Source organism: Cladophialophora bantiana, assembly GCF_000835475.1.
Source record: "Cladophialophora bantiana CBS 173.52 unplaced genomic scaffold supercont1.2, whole genome shotgun sequence".
Classification (NCBI taxonomy): Eukaryota; Fungi; Ascomycota; class Eurotiomycetes; order Chaetothyriales; family Herpotrichiellaceae; genus Cladophialophora; species Cladophialophora bantiana.
In genome coordinates, this window is record NW_015971576.1 from 460,449 (window position 1) to 480,545 (window position 20,097).

The window sequence follows — 20,097 nt, forward strand, 5'->3', positions numbered from 1 at the left end:
ACAATATACCTTTTTCCTACAGAGAACAAATCACCAGGCAACAAAACACCTCCTTGCTGTTGCTACCGTTTCCCATCAATGCCTCAGGATATTGTTCGCTCAAGCTCGTGAGCTTTGTGAGAGACACGGGGCCCGATGACAAAGCGGAGATGAAAAAACATCCACCGACAATAGGAGTGCTGACTAACACGACGGTCTTGAGGGAATGATGGGCTGCAAACTCGCAGAAGACATGGGCCTTGGGTAAGAAACCGCTGGATCACAGTGTGCCGGCGTCTGAATCTACGGTAGAAACATGGTTGGTATTCTTTTCGACTCTCACTTTCACAGCTCCAATCATGGCTCTGGGGAATGCACTTTAGGTAAGCTTTGACAATACCCTGCGTCATTCTGGTGATTGCCATCGGCAAAAGCTCTAATCGTGTATCCTATGGCACTAAGAACTGGCTTTACTATAATTACGCGTGCTGCAGGATGCACGTCGTCGAATGGTTCCAATTTGGAATCTCCCGCTACACTGCGATGCAATGAACCCTTCCAAACACTCAGTAAATTGGAGGGTTGCACACCACACTTTTTACGTTTTACTTCAGACAGTCTACCAGTGGTCTGCTTAAATGCACGCTTTCCCACATGGGCGCCACGCGCTGCCTGAATTTAGACGATTACATGTGCAAAATTTGGTGAATATGACTGGCCTTGACAGGCGGGACGCCCCAAGACCGCCTAATAAGGACTCTCTGGTAGCCGGAGTAATCGGGTGCAGTCAAGCTCTGAAATGTGGCTCAGATGCATAAATACAATTCATTCAGCATTTCATCAGCATTGCAACGGCCAGCTATGGCTCAGGTCGATGTTACGTTCCTGCCTGTGCTTGCCCAAAGTAGTTCCCAACGAGAACGAGAGCTGTATCAGGCTGCCGCTCAGTCTCATGCGGCCAGGCTATGGCACAAGTGGCGCAAGCAAAGGCGACTCGATGCACGGCCGGTAGTTGCGAGCGAAGCATCACGGAGCCACGCCTTAGTTACGCCAGGACTCATCTCGATCCTGCAAAAAGGGAACTCGGACCCTTTCAACGCTCTCGCGATTCATGTCACCCCACGCGCCAACCAGATCTTGACTTTCTTCAAGCATGGCTATCTTCCAATGGTTTATCAAGCTGTCATGGGCTCGGAGGACGCCATCCGACGCATCGAAGCTTTGCAGAATCAGGGATACCGAGACGGAGTACTCTCGCTCCGTCTCGAATGCAGCGCCAGAGCTCTGCTCTTCATTAATGCAGCACTCATGATCAAAATCCACCCTATCAGGGGTTAGCGGACGAAGCGCTCCTTCTGAAGCATCAAAGGATCAAGGCTCTCCGCCAGGAGTTGGTCAAAAATCGTGATTCTCAGTCTCAGTCACTCATCCTCGACAGTGTGTCGATGTTGTTTCGCGGGGCTCTGATCGCTGGAGACCTGGACGAAGCGGGCCTTCACGCCGGCACTTTGAGAAAGCTGCTGGAACGCAAGTATGATCGGGAGGGCGTCCAAGATCTTGGTTTTCTCCTGCGTGTTCTCTACCAGAACAAACAACTTTCTGTTTTCCGGTTCTCGCTTTCGGTCTTAGATGCCGAGTAATGGGTTCCGAAAGTGCTCGCGGGCTATCTTGAGCCGGCCAAGGCTTACCTGGAGCCTTACCAGCAAGCCATGCTCCAAAGGCCCGACCCTTGCGTCTCTGCTGAGCCACTTCGAACCTTGATCGCCGGGACGCTTCTCGCAGACCATATGATGGGTCCTCCCGCTGAATCTCATCCGGGAGAGCAGTTATTCTTCATGGTCCGAGTCTGGATCCATACCCAGGGAACCATCCTTCACAGCCGCCTCGTTGACTTTATCCTGAAGACTGAGGCAGCCCATTAGACGGATTTCGACCGGCCACGGAGCTGCCGAATCCCGACTCTCACCGAAACCTCTACTGGCAGACGCAGCGGGTGCTAGCAGTCACACGCCTAATCATGTTCGAGTTTTGCTCAAACCTAGATTCGGTGCAAACCGTCCTCGTCAACGCGAGGGACTTCCTCGCCCGTCTCAAGTCCGCCCTGTCGCTGTCGATGCACGTTGCAGAGCTTGCACCTCCCCCCACCGATCGTCTTGGTAACAGTATTAGCAGTGACCTTGCCGGAGAACGACCTCCTCAGGGCGGAAACTGCCACGCCTTCCTCTGGGCTCTTTGTGTCGGCAGCTGGGCGGAGAAGAGACACAATCCCCACTCCTCATTGGACAACGGCGATTGTGATGCCGGCGCTAGCTTTAGCGGTAACGTCAACGGTGGCGTCAACCGCCATCATGACGACAGCTGGTGGTTCAAAAAGAATCTCCCGCTGCAAGCAAGGAAGATGGGCGTAAAGGACTGTCTGGATGTGGAAAGCATTCTGCATGGATTTTACCATGTCGATAAATACATGCCGGGGCTTGATGGGTGGGTTACTGAACTCCTACGGGCGTGCTGGTGAGTGAGTGGGCGGTTTGGCTGGGTAAGAGCACGGCGCCGTTCATTGCCGGTTAGAAGTTAGAGAGCATGGACAGAGAGATGGGCTGCTGGTTTCTCCTAAGATATGGGTCGAACAAAGGCGAGGGCAGTGACACCAGATCTCCTCGACGCCTCCTGCGGCTCCTTCAAAGCCACGGTGGCAGGGCTATTTTCAGGATCTGATGGAATGGTACGGGAAAAATTCCTCATATGTGGAAATGTTCGTATTTGTGCACCCGCGATGTAACTGCGATATATTAATAAGTTGAAAATGACGGGGATGGATTCTCGGATGATGACGAGTTATTGCTAACCTGGCATTTCCCAAGAAGTATCCAGGAGGCTTATTAAGATTTTGATAACTTACAACCTCATATGACCTGTTATAATCCAGGATGGAGCCCCGCGCCGACGTCGAGGGACACATTTTTTCAACTACCCAGACGATCAGCCAGACGCAGGGCAAGCGCGCAAAGGGTCAGGCTTGGGTTTCCGGCGGGCGACGCTGGAAAGACCGAGTTGTCACAGGCATAGAGGTTGTCGCATTCGTGGAACTTCAAGTTCTCGTCTACCACGCCGGAACCGTCACTAGACATGCGGAGAGTGCCTACTTCGTGAGCTACTCCCCCGATAGAAGCCGTTTCAAGAATGACGTTGCCATGGGAGTCGTATAAGTCTTGTTCACCCTCCACCTTCACAGCCTGAAACTCTGTGAGGACGTCTTTGGCAATTTTTTTGGCCTCGATCAGGAGGGGGTCGGGCACTGTCGCCGCATGGATGGTAACGTTGACCCTTTTTGCAGGATTCTCAGGATCCGCACTGTCACGTTCGACTTTGTTGTTGTCGTTTAGAGGAGCGTAGAACTGGAAGACGATTTCGCAGAGGAGGCCGCCGTTCGACAGAGTCGTGTCTGCGGCCAAGTGGTCCGGATCAACGTAACGGCCCTGGTTGAATTGAGCTCCTAGCTCGACGATGATGTCGAAAGCATATTGGGTTTCCGTCGCCCCAGGATGCGTTAGGAGAACTTTCGCGGACCGGGGCTCGGAAAGGGGCCCGCTGAACGGACTTGGCGATGTCGGTGGCCAGAAAGATTTTGGAATCACAAAATGACGGTAGAGGATTGCATGGTCGGTGATTCCTTTGCCGATTTTGTGGTTTGGATCAGGAAGATTGGACTTGAGCGCTATCTTGGTGGATTCAATCGTGCCTGCGCAGATAACCACCTGTTTGGCTTTGTAAGTTCGTTCTTGGTTGGCGAGTAGATCATAGCATTTGACCCCCGTGACCTTCCTGCTATTCGCGGGATCCCTCTCTACATTCCAGACTGCATGGTTGAGGTTGACAGTCACCACATGACGCGTGGCAGGTGTCTCGACCAGAACGTCCTCAAGGAGCAGGTCCGCTGTGGAGAAGATGCCGGCGGGGACTGACCAGTTGGTCGCGCCTACATATTCGACTGCAACGGGAGCATTGCTAGAATGCCAGCCCGTAACCACTCTATCCAGGATAGCTTTGGCTTCGGTCTGGAAAGCGGTGGGACCAGGATCATCTGCATTGAAGACCCGACGTGCTTTTTCATACCCCGTCTTCCCATCCAGTCCTGGCGTAAGCAGATAGTCCTTCACGACCGCCGGCCACGGTGACGCAAGTTCCCACGACGCAAGTTCTGGGATGGAACTCCCCCAGAAGATGGACCTGCCTCCGAGGTTAAAGGCCTGCGCTCCTTTGTAGTTTGAGCCTGCCTGGTTGTAATTGATGACTTTGAATGTTTCCCACAGCGACCATATATGCTTCTGGAATTTGCCTATCGCAAAACGTCGCGGAATGTTTCCCACATGAGTATGAAATAACAAAGAGCCTGCTTCCAGAACAAGAACCTTTTTTCCTTTGTCGGCGAGGGCGCTGGCGAGCACGCCTCCGCCCATACCAGATCCAATGACAATCACGTCGTAAGTCTTCGATGTATCCGTGTTCTGCTTGAGAAGTTTCTGTGCCACCACGCCATTCTCGGTGACCAGGGCGTCAAAAGGCATTACGTCCCGGGTAAAGTGCGGTACGTGAGATGGATATTGGAGAGTGCTGTACCTGTGTGAGATGCGAATCTCCACCAGCGCAGAAAAAAGAGTCGCGAGTATTGCATCTTTTGTCTGAGATAGAAGATATCGGAAAACTCTGACTGTCAGCAGGCTGGGTGCGACAATACGAAGAGGTCCCCAGCAGAAAGCCTTTCGTATCCAAACTCAGCTGTCTGCTTTCAAGGCGTGGACAGCCTGACACTTGCCAAAATTTTCGCGACTTCCCCTCACTTGGCAGCAAGTAGAGTGACCGCTGTGAGGGCTGCGTGTGTGGGAAAAGCGAGTTGTTGCAGGGTTATCGGCGCATCATTCGTTTGCCAAGAAGCCCTATGGCCCCCATCTTCTTTTTATGTGATGTCACATGTTACAAGACGGGGAATCACATCCTTTTTGGTGCTGAAGGGCGTTCAGCCTGAGAGTCTCTCGAGGCTCGAGTCGAGCAATGGCGTGGGCGCGCATAATTGAGGGGGTATCTTATTTGCGTGGATAGGACCGTGCGGACACGCCCAGATCAGGCTTTGACCCATATAGCCTAGCGTCTGTCGTTACACGGATCGATACATCAATCAATCAAAGCCTGCACCTACAGTACATGAGGCTGGGACCCTGCCTTTCTCCTCCTCTCGAGTAACTTTCGCACTAATGGCACGTCGAGACAGCATTAACCGCTCGGAAGACGATAACGCAGTCCCTCAAGCTGCCACAAGAGGCAGCTTTTGTTGAACCAATCTGGGATCAGGTAGGTTGATTGATTGACTGAACACAGAATATGCACCTGAAGTGAGAGAAGAGACTCCCGAATGCTTCAGATAGGGTGGTAGGCTGACAAGCGAGAAGGGTGCCAGAGCGCCAAGACATGAATTACCTAGCCAAATATGGCTAGTGAGATGGCCTTGGCATTTATGACAGGTTTTCACAAGATGGGAATTTGGAAGGTCAGAGAAGGTTAAGTGTCTGTCCCCATCTTCTTTCCAGAGGCCTTATTGTTCTTATATAGAGTACGGAGTACAGCCAGCACACACTATACTCTCTCATAGTCTCCCACCAGGCGCGATCCTGCGAATCTTGTGACCGCTGTCAATTCTTACACCATCAAACACGGCCGTTGCAATGTTTGCCACTTGTTCTCCCCATTCTTGCACAAAGTGTCCAGCTTCCTCGATTTCGGCATAGATGCACCCATTGCCCCAGATCCGAGCAAACTGGCCCATCACCGGCGGGCCTAGGACAGGATCTTTCATGCCGCATGCCACCAGGACGTCTTCGGCTGTTTTGAAAATACCGCCTCTGCCGAAATACTCGAGACTAGCCCGCGATATCTCGAGACCCTCCTTCCCGCCGTCGCTGACCATGACCAAATTGGGGAATCTTCGTACTCCAGCTTTAAACTCTCGACTTGGAAATGGCGCATCGTATGCTCGTCGCTCGGCGGCACTAAGTTGCGGACACGATCGGCCCAAGAGAGCACCGACTGACATATCCGGGTTCTTATTGACCCAGGCGCGCCAGGCTACAAAACCGGGTGTAGGGTCCTCTCCTGTCGCGAGCATAGTGTTCATCGCGATAAGGCGCTTGAACCGATCGGGGTCGGCAATCGGCAGAGTCAACCCGAGCAGACCACCCCAGTCTTGTACTACCAGCGTGATATTGGTAAGGTTCAGGGCGTGAATAAAGTACAGCAGCGATGAGCGGTGGAAGTGAAAAGTATAATCTTCGTCGTGTACGGGTTTGTCGCTACGACCGAACCCGAGAAGGTCGGGACAGATGACTCGACGAGGACTCGGGCGAGGAAGACCTGCTGCTGTTCGTGTTGCTGCGTTGGTGCCTCCAAGAAAGATGGGAATCATTTTTCGGTAGAGGAACGACCATGTCGGTTCGCCGTGAAGGAGAAGAAAAGTCTCTGTCGGCGTCTCCCTCTGTGTGTTCGTCGTCTTTGCGGTCTCGGAAGATCTCTCGTCAATGTAGGCCATCCGTAGATTGCCATATTGGATATATTTCGGTTCGTAGGGGAAGTCAGGGAGATCCTGGAATCTGTCGTCCGGCGTGCGAACAAAGGGGATGTTGACCGGGGGAGACGGCATTTTTCATGGTCGAAAGTTTCAGAGAGAAGTGCAGGAGTACTATACAGAACTCACTCGTGAAGCAGGTATGCTTTTATATAAGGATGGGTTTTCAAGTCCACGAATGAATTCAATCAATGAATTAGTCAGCCAATCAAACCCAACTACAGCAGAGCCAAAAAGTACCAAGGTAAGTCTGAAGCTCAACAGTGGAAGGTGTTTGTTCCTTATTATCGGCGATCCTTGTGTCCCCTCTGTTCCGTGAACACAGACAGCCGAGGCTTACGGTAAGGGCAGCCTCGATGCCAAGATATCCGCCCTAGTCCCCTCCTTGTTTCTGTAACTTCTAGTACACTATATAACTATACTGCTATCACTGGGGACATGAAATAATCCCTCTTCGGAAACAGTACGAGATCTGTTTGACTCCTCGGAAACGACAGGTTTCATTGACTACGTTGCGCCGCCTTTTGCGCAGTGGACTCATATACTGTAACAAGGCGAAGTGGCTGTGCTGTGCTGGGCTGGAAGAATGGTAGCAGGGGGAGAGTTTGTCTGGTCACATGTCAAACCAAAATGGGCTGGTTAGGGGAGTGCGAGACAGTTTACCGTGCTAGAAGAGTGCCATTCATTACAATTTAGACAGGGTATCAGTATTCCATGCCTTTGATGCCGTCTACCTATTCCTGAGTGTTTCATCGGCCCGTTCCTCCTTCTCAATGTCGTCGGCGTGCTAGGCGCTCGCTGCCCTAGCTGCTGCATCTCTGGGGGTGGTGTTGGTGGTGGTGTTGCCTTGTCAGTGTCAAGCAGAAACGCGTCCTCGATTCCAGATCTGCTGGACAGGCCTCTGTGCGTTGTTGCACGTGCACGCCGAACCCTGAAGTGCTCTGTTACACTAGGTATAGGAGACTAATCTGAAATAACGCAGGCGACTTCCCGTGGCCTTGCAGTGTGTTCCGACGATCGCACTCTTTATCGGTGGATTCTTCATTCCTTTCTCTCCTCGATGGCGTAAGTGCCTTCTACCCTTGATCCTCTACTGCTGGGACGACTAACTCAGGACTCTAGTGGCCATGAGAGGAAGACATGAAGAAGCAAGGCGCTGCGGCGTCTCCATGATGATCACGCGAATCCCTTGTTCTGGGAGAGGGAGTACGCACAAATGGTTGCTCAGCTGGAACACGAGCGACGACAGACCGCCGGCGTCAATATTTTCCACATGTTCACTAACTGGCGAGAGCTGTACCGAGCACTACTCGCCGTGGCAGGCCTGACTAGCCTACAAACTAACGGTGCGCAGACCATTTTCATCTTCCAGGTACATGGGGAGCAACTTGTCCGCGTTTAACGTATTTGGTCAGCGGACTGACTCTATTACTTAAAGTCGATCCTTTGCGCGAGTCTTGAGTACAGTACCGGCAAGATCCCTCTTATGGCATGTTTCTTCCAGTTGCTATGCATCTTTGGGGGTATCGGAAACATACTGGTAATCGACTGGCTGGGAAGGAGAATTTTGATGATGTCCTTCCTCATCGGTCTCTCAGTCATCCTCGGCGCCTTTATGGCCTGCGTTGCCGAATTTGAGCAGGATTTACAGACCATCCATCTTGGAGGGGAGCAAGAGACACAAAATCTCTTCCACCCAAGGCCGATATAGTCGACGTCAGCCCCCACGAGCAGGGGACCAGTTTCCACGCGTCAACCACAGATTTTGTAGTAACACGCGTGGAATCGCCTTAGAATAGCACCAAACGCTCCGATGCAGACTCCCTCTCCTCCAAGGTTGTCTCATTCATTAGGTCTGCCTCTCAAGCACTTCACCAGAGCCCACAGGAGCCGCTCCACGACCCAATATATGTCGATTACGATACCCCTTTCTCGGGTTATCGTACCAGCTTCCTCGAGCCCAACTGTCCCCCAGTCACTAACCTCTGTCGGGACGAGGCGGATTGCTTAATGGACATTTTCTGGCACTATCTGTACGTCGACATCCCCATCCTTGATCGACACACGTTCCAACAACACTACGAGAGTCTATGGTCCGCGGACGGACCACAGCATACTGTTTCGCCGCCTGTTGACGCCGTCACAGTCGTTTCATCACAATACGCCCATAGAGCCGATTTGATTGAAAGAGTTCTGGGCTTAAGGCATCCTCGGTGCACATGCCACGGCGATATCGGACTGGGGGCATTCTTCTATCTTCGACGATGTCGTCGTATGATCGATGGCACCGGTACCGTGGGTGAGCCATCACTGACCACAGTGCAAACATAATTTTCATGGCCATTTACCTACCCAACGCAGGGCAATACCAGACTGCGTATACCTTGCTAGGATTGGCTATCCGGTTTGCGTACGCGTTGGATCTTCACAGGGATGACCCCGTTCCCCTGGACTTAAGTGACGTCGAATGGAAAAGAAGAACCTGATGGGTGCTCGTCATGCTCGACCTGAGATGTTCCACCGAGCTAGGCAGGCCGACAGCGACATGTGGCACAGCCCTGACCTGTTCCATACCATCACCAGATATCCCGAGACCTCACGCCAAACTTGAGTATCATGTTTGGACCGCAAAACTTACCGCGGTTTGGCTGCTCTTGCACGAGAGTTTGGCACGATCCAAGATGGACGGCGCTATTTCCCACGGAGGGGTGGTCGACATGTCTGCCGAGACTCTGGCACAGGTCGCTGCGCCCTTGGAAACTTGGAGGGAAGAGATTCGGAACAGTGACACGTTCGCTCATTTGAATCTCGACAAGCCCTTATCATTTGCATCAGACTCTGATCTGTTGCCTGAATGGTTGCAGAGGCAAGTTATACTGCTCTCGCTTCACTATCACGATATCTTGAGCATGCTCTACCGGCCGCTCACTATGCAGTCACTTTCCGGTCGTCTAGGGCTCGATCGCGAAGCCGATGATGTCGATCCTCTCTCAAACAGAGACTTGCGACATGCGCTCAGCGTCATTGATATAATCTCCCTTGCCCTTCGCACCTCAGACCTCCTGTATGGTCAATTCGAGTTATACAGTTTACAATGGAACGCGATGCTGAACTTAGTTCTTTCATGTCGGCCTACCCTCTGGCTATGGATCCCGACACTGCGATCAGTAAACTCGACCGTGCTGTCTTTCTCTTCCAGTTGAGCGAGAAACGGTACGCGGTTGCCAGGCGGGCGAACGCCCTTTGGCTCAAGCCTCCGGGCTGCAGGAATTCATATTGTCAAAGACACGAATCGTAGCGTCAGAAGTGACCTGAGCCATCCCCTGCCCCAGTATCAGACGACCGTACAATCGCCAGTCGCCATCGGAGACCACCCGCCATATGAAGCGAACGAAAATTCCGAAAACGTATGATCTTGGATGCAAGATCTCGAGACAGCCTTCTGGAGCGAGTCAAGCACCGAAATAGAAGCGCTACTGAACGAGAGCAATGGCTGGAAGTGATTGGAGTCCGAGCTGTTCTTCCCTTGACGACTAATGCACCTCCTGTTTCGCCATACATTTCATTTTTGATGTGATTAGCAAGTCCCCCAGAAGTGACAGATACACATCACCACAAAAGTCTTTTGCGTCCAGATTCCCTACCGACGCCGCGGCGGGCCAGCAGGGCGACGAGACACCCGCTTCGCCATCCTAGAGTCATTCGATCAGAAATAATGCGATAAAAAAGTACGGCCAAACCGGAGTGCAATGTTCGACCAGTCGCGCGAGCCATGGCCATGGCAGACGACAGTGTCGGATTCAAGATGTCTTCCAATGTGAGAAGATAGGAACTATGGATCGCTGTGTTACGCCACCAGGCCTCCAATTTTCAGTCCTGAAGGTTGGCTTCACCAAAGGCAAGTTGTGGAAGTGCCTCGATTACCGAAGTCAAATTAGTAGATGGGTCGAAACATAGCCCTTGTAATTCTCTTGCTGAGAAACTACTGGATCATTTTCCTTTCTATCCAGCCTCAGCATACTTGGTAGAAAGGCCGAATCTAGACTATACCGGAAACGGCTGGACCGTCTGGACCGAAGGCGTAGTTCCCAACAACGACTTTACATATAGAATCCCGGGTGGCAGCTGCTACGCCGGCGATCGTTCAGCTTAAACGACCCTCAGAAGAATACCCATCAGTTGTCAGAGATTTGGGCCAGCAAACCAGGACCAAAAAAGGCTTCGCTCGCTGCGAGGTGTGGCCGGGCGCTGAAGCCGTTCGAGTCTGTTTCCTCGTGCGAGGACCTCACTGCTTTCTTGTACCTTTGAACAGGCTTCACAGAGGCTAGTCAGCCACATGTATCTGATCAAAGTGCTATATCTAACATGGAGACGGCTCGAGCGGCAATTGCCTTGAGTGATTTGATATCAATCTCTGCTGCTACAACCACCAGCCAGGTTTCGAATCCCGGGAGAAATCCAGTGTGACCTCTATCCCATGGTAGCCATAGCAAGTCATCATTGCTCAAAGTGTGAGACGACCCATAATCGATTGCTCGGGGGTTGCACGCCTCAAGAAGTGGATAGAAATGTCGCGTGAGGGACGAAGGCACGCGTGATCTCAGTTCAACAAGAAAGTTAACAATGACAGCTTCTTCGAATGACTTTCTTCCTTGAGCTATACACCCAAGCAAATTCATACCCAACGGGCCTTACTACAAGGGACTGTAAGCCCAACTTCATATCCGTCTCACATCAGTGCGAATAATGGCGTCCAAAGTATTCCACACCGCAATGCGGAAACTTCAACTCGGTCAAGAAAGCCTGGCGCGCTGTATTATCCGCATGGACACTATCCTCGGTGGGTCGTCCAATCCTTTCCACCAACAGTACGCCACAATACTCGGAATACCCTTTGTCACCACTGAACCCGTCCACCGGCGCGCCCTTTAACACGGCCCTATGCACCTTCCTCCACGAAAACAGGCACTGAAGCTCTTCATACTCCTTAGGGGTGTATACTTTCTCAACCCTGCCTTCTTCAACCTCAGTCCTTGACACACTCTGCGTCAGGTTCTCGTCCAAAAACCACTCCCACTCACGAACACTGCAGAACTCTTCGCACAGCTCCGGATCATGACAGGCTGGTGGCATCCAAGCAAAGCTTAAGACGTCGAATTTGCAGTTGTTGGACAGGGCTTCGGCGCGGGTGGAACCGCAGAGTGTCAAGAAGGGAGGATGGCGAGGTGGGCGGGGGCTCTCTGCGGCGATGAGGCGGAGGCATACGCTGACGAAAGCCAGGATAGCCAAGATGGTCCCGAGTATCGAGAATATTTTCAGCTTGTCGCAGTGGGCAATGGCCTTCTCTTTGTTCAGTGACCGTTCGGGGTCACGCTCTCGGTCCGCACCAGGGAGTAGCTTGTATCCGAGATATCTATTCATGTTGACGGGGATTGTTGTGAAGTTTCGTTCAAATTCCATTCGCATAGCTCCGGTGCCGGGAGGATGGATTCCAGCGTCTTCTGGATATTCGTGAGTGCTACGGCTGGCAAATTTTCTGGTTATATGTTCTGGAAACGGGTTGAGCCTCTATTTGAGAACAAGGATGCTCGACAAGTCCGTCGACAACTAGGCCAGCTCATTTCCTGCAAACATGAACCAACCCGTGGGAGTACCCCGGCACTCACGCGCATATTATATCCTACATCTTTGTTCGCTGATGACGATCACAGCATAAGACATTCGTCTGAGTCTTTCGGGTTTGTGCCGCATCAGCACACCACCACCACCACCACTTTGGGAAGTTCTGGATCTAATCACATCCAGCAAGGCAAGTGTGTTCTCAAAGAGAGCCCGCTCTTGAACGCCTGATCATCTATCAGCGATGAGCATACACATGCGTGTTGGGTAAGCAAGGCTCCAGCAAGGGCTCTAGACTAGGAAATCGTGATGACCCGGGGTTTGTCTCTGGGACGATTCTGAGAAAGGTTGTTGTCAGCTTACCTCCCTATCTGGGGTCTTCAGCCTTGTTATGATAAGACCTCATAGATCCAAGACTTGGCAAAGACAGCTCGCTTAAGGGTGCTGATGCGCGACGATGACTAAACACGAAGACAATGGAGTTTTGTGTCGTCTCTTCGACACCAAGGTCAATCCTGTGCGTCCTTCTCGATTTCTCTCTGCCTTTTCTAGGCATGCTGCGCGGTGCAACCACCACTATCATGTGAACGCAGTAACTTGACCGGGAAGCTGATCAGACATGCCTTCTAAGTCGGCGGAAAGGGCTAGCTGCGGCAAATTTCTCCGATCAAACCCGCCTGGAAAAGCTTTGTTGAGGTTTGAACTATACAATGTCTGCAGATTTTCCCCGTGCCCGACGAAGCTTCCATTTTCAAACCCTTGCAATGAAGCGGGTTGCGCAGGAGAGTAAAGATCTGGATCTTCGAAACTTCGGATTAATTCGTTGGCAAAGTCCGGAGGTCCTTCAGGGGGTATCGGTATGTTGCATCTTCGAAAGAGACCAATCAGGATGCCTGGCAGTGTCCTGCGCAAAAAAGCCGGCGAGGGAACTCGACGCTCTACACGCTCTTTGAAAGACCAGTGGTCAGCCGCGTATTTCCCCTGGGCTGAGCATGGCTGATACTTAGAGGGAGATGAAAGCGGTAGCTCCTCAGGAAATAATAGGATTCGACATATATCTTTGAAGCTCTCTTCGATAGGTCCGTGGAATCGCTGCTCTTTTATGGCATACCACTGAGCTGTGGTCACCTTCGTGAATTTCTCATGGTGGATGACTGAACAAGATGGCTCTTGTCTTGAACGGATGGCGATTTCTTCTTGGCTGTTGAGGACGGGAAAGCACTTCCCGCAGTAGTGCCGGGCCGCTTGTGCACTCTCCCGAGATGCTGTCTATTACCGTATGTCAGCACCACACACTGAGTCAGTCGGAATTCTCACTTACTTCAACCTGGCAATATTATGAAGCTCCACTGCTTCACAATTGCGATATTCTTTTTGTAGCCTATTGCGCCACGAGAATGTCTCACGATCGTACCAACAACATGGATATATAATCAGGAGCTCTGGCGGTCCAAAATCTCGAGTATCAGGGTCGTCTTCGGAGTCGTCGTCCTGCTCATCGTTACGCTGAGCTTTCTTCCTCTTGTTAGGGCGATATTGATTGAGCCGCCCAGTTGTTCTGCCACTTCGAGATGATTCGTTCTGTGCCTGGGCCATGTAGCCTGTGGTATCTACCAGTGATGCCGTATTGGCAGCGACTGTCGTCAGGGCATGAAGCAGATCCCACTGTACACGCAAGACTCGATCACGAGCTGTCCAAGAGAGCAGGACCTCATGGCGAGCAGCAGTTACAATGGATCTTCGGGGCCTCGGTATTGTCCTCCTAGAACCAACTCTTGGCTCTCTTTTCGATAATAAAAATAGGATTCTAGCAATTCTGAAACCGTCGAAGTACTCATGTCGATATCGAGCATACTCGGCCGATTTTAGAAGCATGGTAGGCCTCCCTCCCAATATCTGGTAGTTTGGATCTAGCGAAAATCAGCATTGAAGTGGCAGAATTGGGAAACTTGACGACATACAGGGCGATCTAAGTAGAGGAGAACAAGGAAAGACAATTTGGGAGATATCATACCAGCGCCTCTCCTTCCAGTTACTGCTCTAGCGGCTCTCTCGCATAAGATCGATTGACTGCTTTTGTTGATCAGTCATTGCTTCCTGATAAGGGGTTTTCCACTTGTGCGCAAGAAGGTCTTGTGTTTTCGTGCCCAGCGAGTATTTGTGCGTCGTCAAAATTGATGTAGCACCGGTTGCAGTAGTGCTTCGGAACTGAATACACACATTTTGGATGCTATCTGCTCATCATTGCGATAAGCAAGCAGCCAGGTTGCTTTGCTGGACTAGAAATCATCCTTGACCGCATCAATGCTTGCGAGTGCGCAACCAAGCAACGGTGGTGACGGGACCGTTCGTCCAGCTTGGCATAAGCGCAGGCCAGCATACGACGGGGTCACTTGATACGCATGAATGCGCCAGGTGTGTTGTCCCCATTATCCCTACCTCGGCCATCTTTATTGTCATCGGGACCGCCGAGACCGCTAGGAGGCTCTTCTTTTGTGGCCTTCGAACTCCCGAAAGCCGAGATTGGCTGTGATTTGCTCGCAGAGGACTGGCTAGAAGCGTCGGCCGGCCTTCTTGCCCCCAGCTCCTTGACTACGACGTTTGAATTCATGGCGGAAGTTGTGACTTTCCGGGTAGTTGCCTTCATTCACATAATATAAGTCGCAGGAAAGCTTCCGCAGTAGATCTTGCATAGAATACCCAGTAGATGGAACTTGGTGTGCTCGTTGGATGGAGTCGTCGTTGAAGTTGGGTGGTTTTTGAGTACGCCAAATATATAGCGACACTCCGGCACCGTGGTGGTCGACTCCCTTAGACAATCGCCTGCACAGCAAGTACGAGGAAAGCAGTTGAACATGGGTCCATTGTTGAGGTCTGGGTAATGCATCCATGGCCCATAGGGCTGAACAGGACAGGCCATGACCGGGCCAACACTGAAGAAGCTCGAATAATATTGTGACGGTAAAGTTTTTGTCTTGTAACTTGTTCCGGGGAGAATTCTGGAGGTAGATGATTAATGTCAATAGGTCAAGAAATTGAGACTCGATATGGGTGTGACTTGGCGTCCTTGCGTGCGTTGTCGCAGAGGCTCACAGCTGTGCAGAGCGGGCAGGGCGAGGCCCAAATGAGGTCACAGGGCTCAATTGCGCCTTGAATGTTAGCACTCCTCTGTATGACTACGCCAATCTTGGTCAATTCACCCGTGCGTTTCTTGCTTGTACCTTGCGGCAACACACCGACAAGGCTTAGCCTAGTGAGGCGTCATACACAACATTTGTGCTCCTCGCTACTGTAGGTCAAAGTGTGGAGTCAGGCTCTTGTCAAAGATGCAATAAAATATTCTGCACCAGGCAAACCGCGGATTTCAGGTCCATCCAATCATCCTGGTCTGCAGCTACCTAGGTAGACAAAGCCTTCAGGCGCCTAAATCGGTGCCTAAGGATGCTTCGCAATGGCTACGGCAAGGCGGCCGACGCTCCATCGACTCGGAAAATCCCACCTTGGCTACTCAGTCGCCGGCTTGCACCTCACTTTGAGATGATTCTCTGCATAGAAATACGGCAGGAAGGAGTCGCGAAACCTCAAGTCTGCGGGTGGGGAGTCCTTGTCGATCTCCAAAAGCTCGAACCGTCGCAACATGGTGGCAAAGGCGACATACAGCTCGCACCATGCAAGGTTAATACCCAGACACGACCTTGGGCCTCGACTGAAGGCGACAAGGTTGGATTCAAGATCCCTGCTGGTGGAGGTGGAGGTGCTCGTGTGGAGCCACCTTTGCGGCATGAACGCGTTTGGGTTGTCGAAGACGGTCGCAGATGAATGGACAAAGATGCCCGAGATTCCCACCACCGTGCCTGGTGGGACTTGGCGGGAAGCAATTGTTGCACCCTTTGCCGGGACGACGCGAAGCAGAGGAGACACCACGCCTGGAGCCACCCGCAGAGATTCTTTGATGGTTGCGGTGAGCAAAGGTAGAGACTCGAATGCCTCGAAAGAGCTCGGCGGCTTCGCAAGATCAGGCCACGCGGAACGAACCTCGGTGCGTAGAGACTGGTACAGTTCCTGGTTGGACGGCTGCAGAATGTGATTGAAGCCTACCATCAAAGTGTTTCCAACAGTGTCGCCGCCTCCAAACATCAAAGCCTGGGCCTCTTCATATAAAGATTGCTTGTTCGGCAACGGCTGGCCTTTCTGCGCTTCAGGATCGAGTAGGCGATGATAGATGATCGGATGCGGAGCCTCTTTGAGGATACCTGGATTTGCAGTTACTTCGTCGACTTGATTTCGTAAGATGACCTGCAGACGCGTCAAGCCTGCCGTTTCCGGAGAAGCTTTGACAGCGATCTTGGGTGGAAGACAGAAGACAAATTTGCGGAACAACGGCAAATGCTTGAACTGGATGAAGGCCGGGCCAGATGCCTCCATGGCTTCAATGATGGGCGCGTTGTAGCCAGGTACGTCGATCGCGTTTACGGATTTGGCAAAGCAGAAACTGGTAATTGTGTCCATGGTAAAGCATCTGAAGGCGAAAAACAAGTCCGACGACTTCCCGGCTGCGTAGTCTTCCGAGAGTCTCGCTACAAGGTGGTCCATCTTGGTGGAAAGAAAGTCAGAGAGTCCTCAGTGGGAGGCCCGTCCCCACTTACATTCTTCCGGACAAGACTCTGCATTTGCAAAATGTTTCGTCTGGAGAAGAGCGGCTGCAAGACATCTTTGCGTTGCTTGGCCTCGTGATATTTGAGGAACCCAAACGAGGAGTGGTCCTCGCCAAAGCATTCATACAATGCCTTGTCTTTGTCCCATCGGTTCACATTATTGTAGATATCGTGGTATGCTTGCGGATTAGAGAAATGGAGCTGGAAAATCAGCTAGAGACATGAGAGTGAGAACGAGCGTGTGCTGACCTCGTTTGGAGCAACACGAATCACATCTCCTTCATGTCACGTTAGTACCGTCCATCTCCTAAACGCCGTTGACTTGCCATAGCGTTGATGCAACTCAATCAGGACATCAGTCCAGCTCCTCTGCAGGAACAATTCGATATAAGCCTTGTACCAACCTGAAACCTGTGCTGCAAGGGGACCTGGATAATCTCGGAGAGGATGAAGTAGGATGTTATACAAAACTTGCGCAAGCTGAAGGAACAGCGAGGAGAATATAGGCAGCAGGACCACTGAAAAGGGGATGTTCCACATGTTGCGTATGTTGAGACACATCACCCTGACAATCGATTACATAGAGATGTTCCGTAGACAGCCATCGACCCTGTGGGAATGTCCACTTCAGCGCTTTCGGCATGAAACTTGGAGGTTGCAATTGAGGGATTGCACAGTGATTTAGCGTCATGCTGCCCCGTCGACGTAGATGCGGTGCGGGAGCCAATCCGACGATGATTTGTTTGGTGGCAGGCAGATAAGCAGCAGTGATACCTTGCTCGCTAGGTACGTGGCCTACTGGTGTTGCAGAAGCAAAAATGGTTGAACGGTGCTGAACCATCGGCGGAGTTTTAGCCGGCGCTCCACCGCCCCGCTGGTTCACATCCTTGTCTCGAAACGCCAGTCGATGTGCCGAGAGGTAGTTGTTTATTGCTACTCTTGCCGTGGACAGACCTTTCGGCTTGAGATAGCAGCTCGCAGGAGTCGGGGGCCGAAACCAGACCGGACCAGACAGCCTCTACTCCCACAATTGTACCTCCCTGGCTGAACGTTGCCTGAAGCACAATCGGCAAAATGGGGTCCTTCATAGCCAGGGAAAATATCCATGAGCTATTTACCTGGTACTGTCGGTGACCCAGATCCTCGGATCATCGCAACAGCTGATGGGCCAGCCGGGCTTTCTCTTCCTTCTTGGTCTTCACATTTCTGCGCGGCTATGCCAATGCCAGGCCAAGGAATTCGAGAAAAAGAAGAGAAACAGAACAGGAGATTACGGGCAATGGTGTGATATCTGTATTTGCCTGTCCCGACGACCTCGTATCCAAGTTCGCCAAGATACTCTACTTGGTAATCACGGAGTCGCGGGGAAAGAGCGAGACTGTGACACGCGGCCAATGAATCGAGCGCGTGTTTGGGCGTGTTTCGCGTTCCGTGCTTCGTGGCTGCTGAAGGGGAACTGCACCAACTGCCCCCCTTGTTTCGTGGCTGCTGCCATGTGACACTGTGGCACGGTGACGGGCACATCACAATGACGCATTGACGTCGCCATTTGGCATTCACTGATGATTAGCCACTTCATGCTCAATGCCGCATGCCGCACGCCGCACAAAAACACAGTCACCAGATCCTCGTGCCACTACAACTTGGCACATCAACATCTGAAGTCTTCGATCCTGACCAACTCGAAATATCAACTTAAATTTGACACTCGACTCGGCCCTGAGATGTAGCATTCAGGATCCTCCCCCGCAGCGAGGTAAATCTGCAAAACCCACTGTGAGCGCATCTGGACTCCACCTCACCGGCTCTTTTTCCGCTGGCATATCTCTCCCGCATCACCAGGAGGACACACCATCGGCCAAAAAGGGACGAACAGAACACACAGTAACTTTGACGCGATATATCCCGCCAAAACCACTCCCTCTCTGCGCGACCTCTTTTGAGGATTAGTAAAACCAAAAAAAGAAAAGAAAAGAAAAGAAAAAGAAAAAAGAAAAAGCAAAAAGGAGCGAAACACCCCGCGCGAGCAAAGTCGCGCCTCCCTAACAATGGCCTCGCCACCCTCCTACACCGCAGCCGACCCCAGAAGGGACAGATTACCACCGTACAAGGCGTCGCACGGCTTCGCCAACAGCCAAGAAGAACTCGCCGCGCTCAGAGAATTCGCCGAATCCAAACTGTACGTCGAACCCGGGTCCAATGGCATGTTACCGGACCTGCGCGGCGGGGCGGGAGGACTGCAGTCTCTTGCGTGGGGAGGCCCTACGCAGTCCTCGCGGAATCCTTACTGGGAGGTCGGGTGGCCCGAGCCGGAGACCAAGGAGGAGCGTAAGAGAAGAAAGCAGCAGGAGAAGCAGCGGAAGAAGGAGGGGAAGGGCAAGGACAAGGACAAGGAGACAGAGAGGAGAGGCAGCGTAGCCGAGAGGCTGATGAGGGTCATCAGTCGAGGCAGCAGCAAGGACGGAGACACGAGCTCTTGACAAAGGGGAGGAAACAGGCATGGTTTCTTTTTCTCAGTTCACTTTGTCTTTGTTTTCCTCCCCGGCTGTTCATCATTGCAAGTTGAATGGCTGTGCTGTTGTTATTGTTAGGGAAAACATCGGGCACATTATTGAGATCCTTTTGCTTGGCCAGGTGGGGAGGAGAACCGTCGATATCGGCATCAATTCCGTCTTCATCTCGCATTTGAATTTTGTTCTTTTGCGGAGTCTATCATGATTGCTTCTTTGTCACAGCACGGACAGTTTGGCATGGCATGGCATGCAATAGGCACCTAGGTATTTGCGGCTGCGTGATGCTGCAAACACGCCGCCTACGCTCATGTCCTCGGTACTCCGTCCCACTCCACCCCGAACCCGCGGCTTAGCAATCCTAATACGCGCTCCGCCACCAAGGAAGCCTCGCTCTGAACACGACACAACATGACGGCTTACCAGAGGAGAATTTGACACAGACGCCATTCCAATCGGGGGCCGGACCAGGGGCACGTCCTGCCTCTATTATCGATCACACGCTGCACCATGACGTCCGCAGCCGGAAAGCATGCTCAAAAGAGGATGTCCAGCGGGTAGTTAGTTAGGCGTACCTCAACAAGCATCACTACTTATTATCTACTATTACGGTTATGCGCCAACCCAGGTAAATAGGCATTGTGGTAGTGTGGTAGTATGTCCCATAACTCTCCGCTGGGTTCCTCCGTGCCCGAACCCAGCCCAGCCAGGCACGGGATCG

At 52.0% G+C, this 20,097-nt stretch overlaps 10 protein-coding genes across 10 annotated transcripts; 5 read left to right on the top strand and 5 right to left on the bottom strand.

The window, feature by feature from the left end:
- Positions 1–840: 840 nt before the first annotated feature.
- Positions 841–1,619, top strand: Z519_01172 (uncharacterized protein; the record flags this gene model as incomplete). Its single annotated transcript, XM_016758929.1, has 2 exons — positions 841–1,227; positions 1,311–1,619. The coding sequence occupies 2 exons, from the start codon at positions 841–843 to the stop codon at positions 1,617–1,619; spliced, it is 696 nt and encodes a 231-aa protein (XP_016624257.1).
- A 377-nt stretch (positions 1,620–1,996) lies between these two features.
- Positions 1,997–2,494, top strand: Z519_01173 (uncharacterized protein; the record flags this gene model as incomplete). Its single annotated transcript, XM_016758930.1, has 1 exon — positions 1,997–2,494. One exon carries the CDS (start codon positions 1,997–1,999, stop codon positions 2,492–2,494), a length of 498 nt encoding a protein of 165 aa, XP_016624258.1.
- Positions 2,495–2,942: 448 nt separating this feature from the next.
- On the bottom strand, positions 2,943–4,544 carry Z519_01174 (uncharacterized protein; the record flags this gene model as incomplete). The annotated part of the gene is made up of 1 exon (XM_016758931.1): positions 2,943–4,544. The coding sequence occupies one exon, from the start codon at positions 4,542–4,544 to the stop codon at positions 2,943–2,945; it is 1,602 nt and encodes a 533-aa protein (XP_016624259.1).
- A 1,073-nt stretch (positions 4,545–5,617) lies between these two features.
- Z519_01175 (uncharacterized protein) lies at positions 5,618–6,667 on the bottom strand (the record flags this gene model as incomplete). Its single annotated transcript, XM_016758932.1, has 1 exon — positions 5,618–6,667. One exon carries the CDS (start codon positions 6,665–6,667, stop codon positions 5,618–5,620), a length of 1,050 nt encoding a protein of 349 aa, XP_016624260.1.
- Positions 6,668–7,808: 1,141 nt separating this feature from the next.
- Z519_01176 (uncharacterized protein) lies at positions 7,809–8,303 on the top strand (the record flags this gene model as incomplete). Its single annotated transcript, XM_016758933.1, has 2 exons — positions 7,809–7,964; positions 8,031–8,303. 2 exons carry the CDS (start codon positions 7,809–7,811, stop codon positions 8,301–8,303), a joined length of 429 nt encoding a protein of 142 aa, XP_016624261.1.
- A 970-nt stretch (positions 8,304–9,273) lies between these two features.
- Positions 9,274–9,890, top strand: Z519_01177 (uncharacterized protein; the record flags this gene model as incomplete). The annotated part of the gene is made up of 2 exons (XM_016758934.1): positions 9,274–9,656; positions 9,710–9,890. 2 exons carry the CDS (start codon positions 9,274–9,276, stop codon positions 9,888–9,890), a joined length of 564 nt encoding a protein of 187 aa, XP_016624262.1.
- Positions 9,891–11,326: 1,436 nt separating this feature from the next.
- Z519_01178 (uncharacterized protein) lies at positions 11,327–12,013 on the bottom strand (the record flags this gene model as incomplete). The annotated part of the gene is made up of 1 exon (XM_016758935.1): positions 11,327–12,013. The coding sequence occupies one exon, from the start codon at positions 12,011–12,013 to the stop codon at positions 11,327–11,329; it is 687 nt and encodes a 228-aa protein (XP_016624263.1).
- Positions 12,014–13,335: 1,322 nt separating this feature from the next.
- On the bottom strand, positions 13,336–14,822 carry Z519_01179 (uncharacterized protein; the record flags this gene model as incomplete). The annotated part of the gene is made up of 3 exons (XM_016758936.1): positions 13,336–13,480; positions 13,533–14,121; positions 14,651–14,822. 3 exons carry the CDS (start codon positions 14,820–14,822, stop codon positions 13,336–13,338), a joined length of 906 nt encoding a protein of 301 aa, XP_016624264.1.
- An 893-nt stretch (positions 14,823–15,715) lies between these two features.
- Positions 15,716–17,406, bottom strand: Z519_01180 (uncharacterized protein; the record flags this gene model as incomplete). The annotated part of the gene is made up of 3 exons (XM_016758937.1): positions 15,716–16,804; positions 16,858–17,067; positions 17,164–17,406. 3 exons carry the CDS (start codon positions 17,404–17,406, stop codon positions 15,716–15,718), a joined length of 1,542 nt encoding a protein of 513 aa, XP_016624265.1.
- Positions 17,407–18,914: 1,508 nt separating this feature from the next.
- On the top strand, positions 18,915–19,346 carry Z519_01181 (uncharacterized protein; the record flags this gene model as incomplete). The annotated part of the gene is made up of 1 exon (XM_016758938.1): positions 18,915–19,346. One exon carries the CDS (start codon positions 18,915–18,917, stop codon positions 19,344–19,346), a length of 432 nt encoding a protein of 143 aa, XP_016624266.1.
- Between the last annotated feature and the right edge of the window lie 751 nt (positions 19,347–20,097).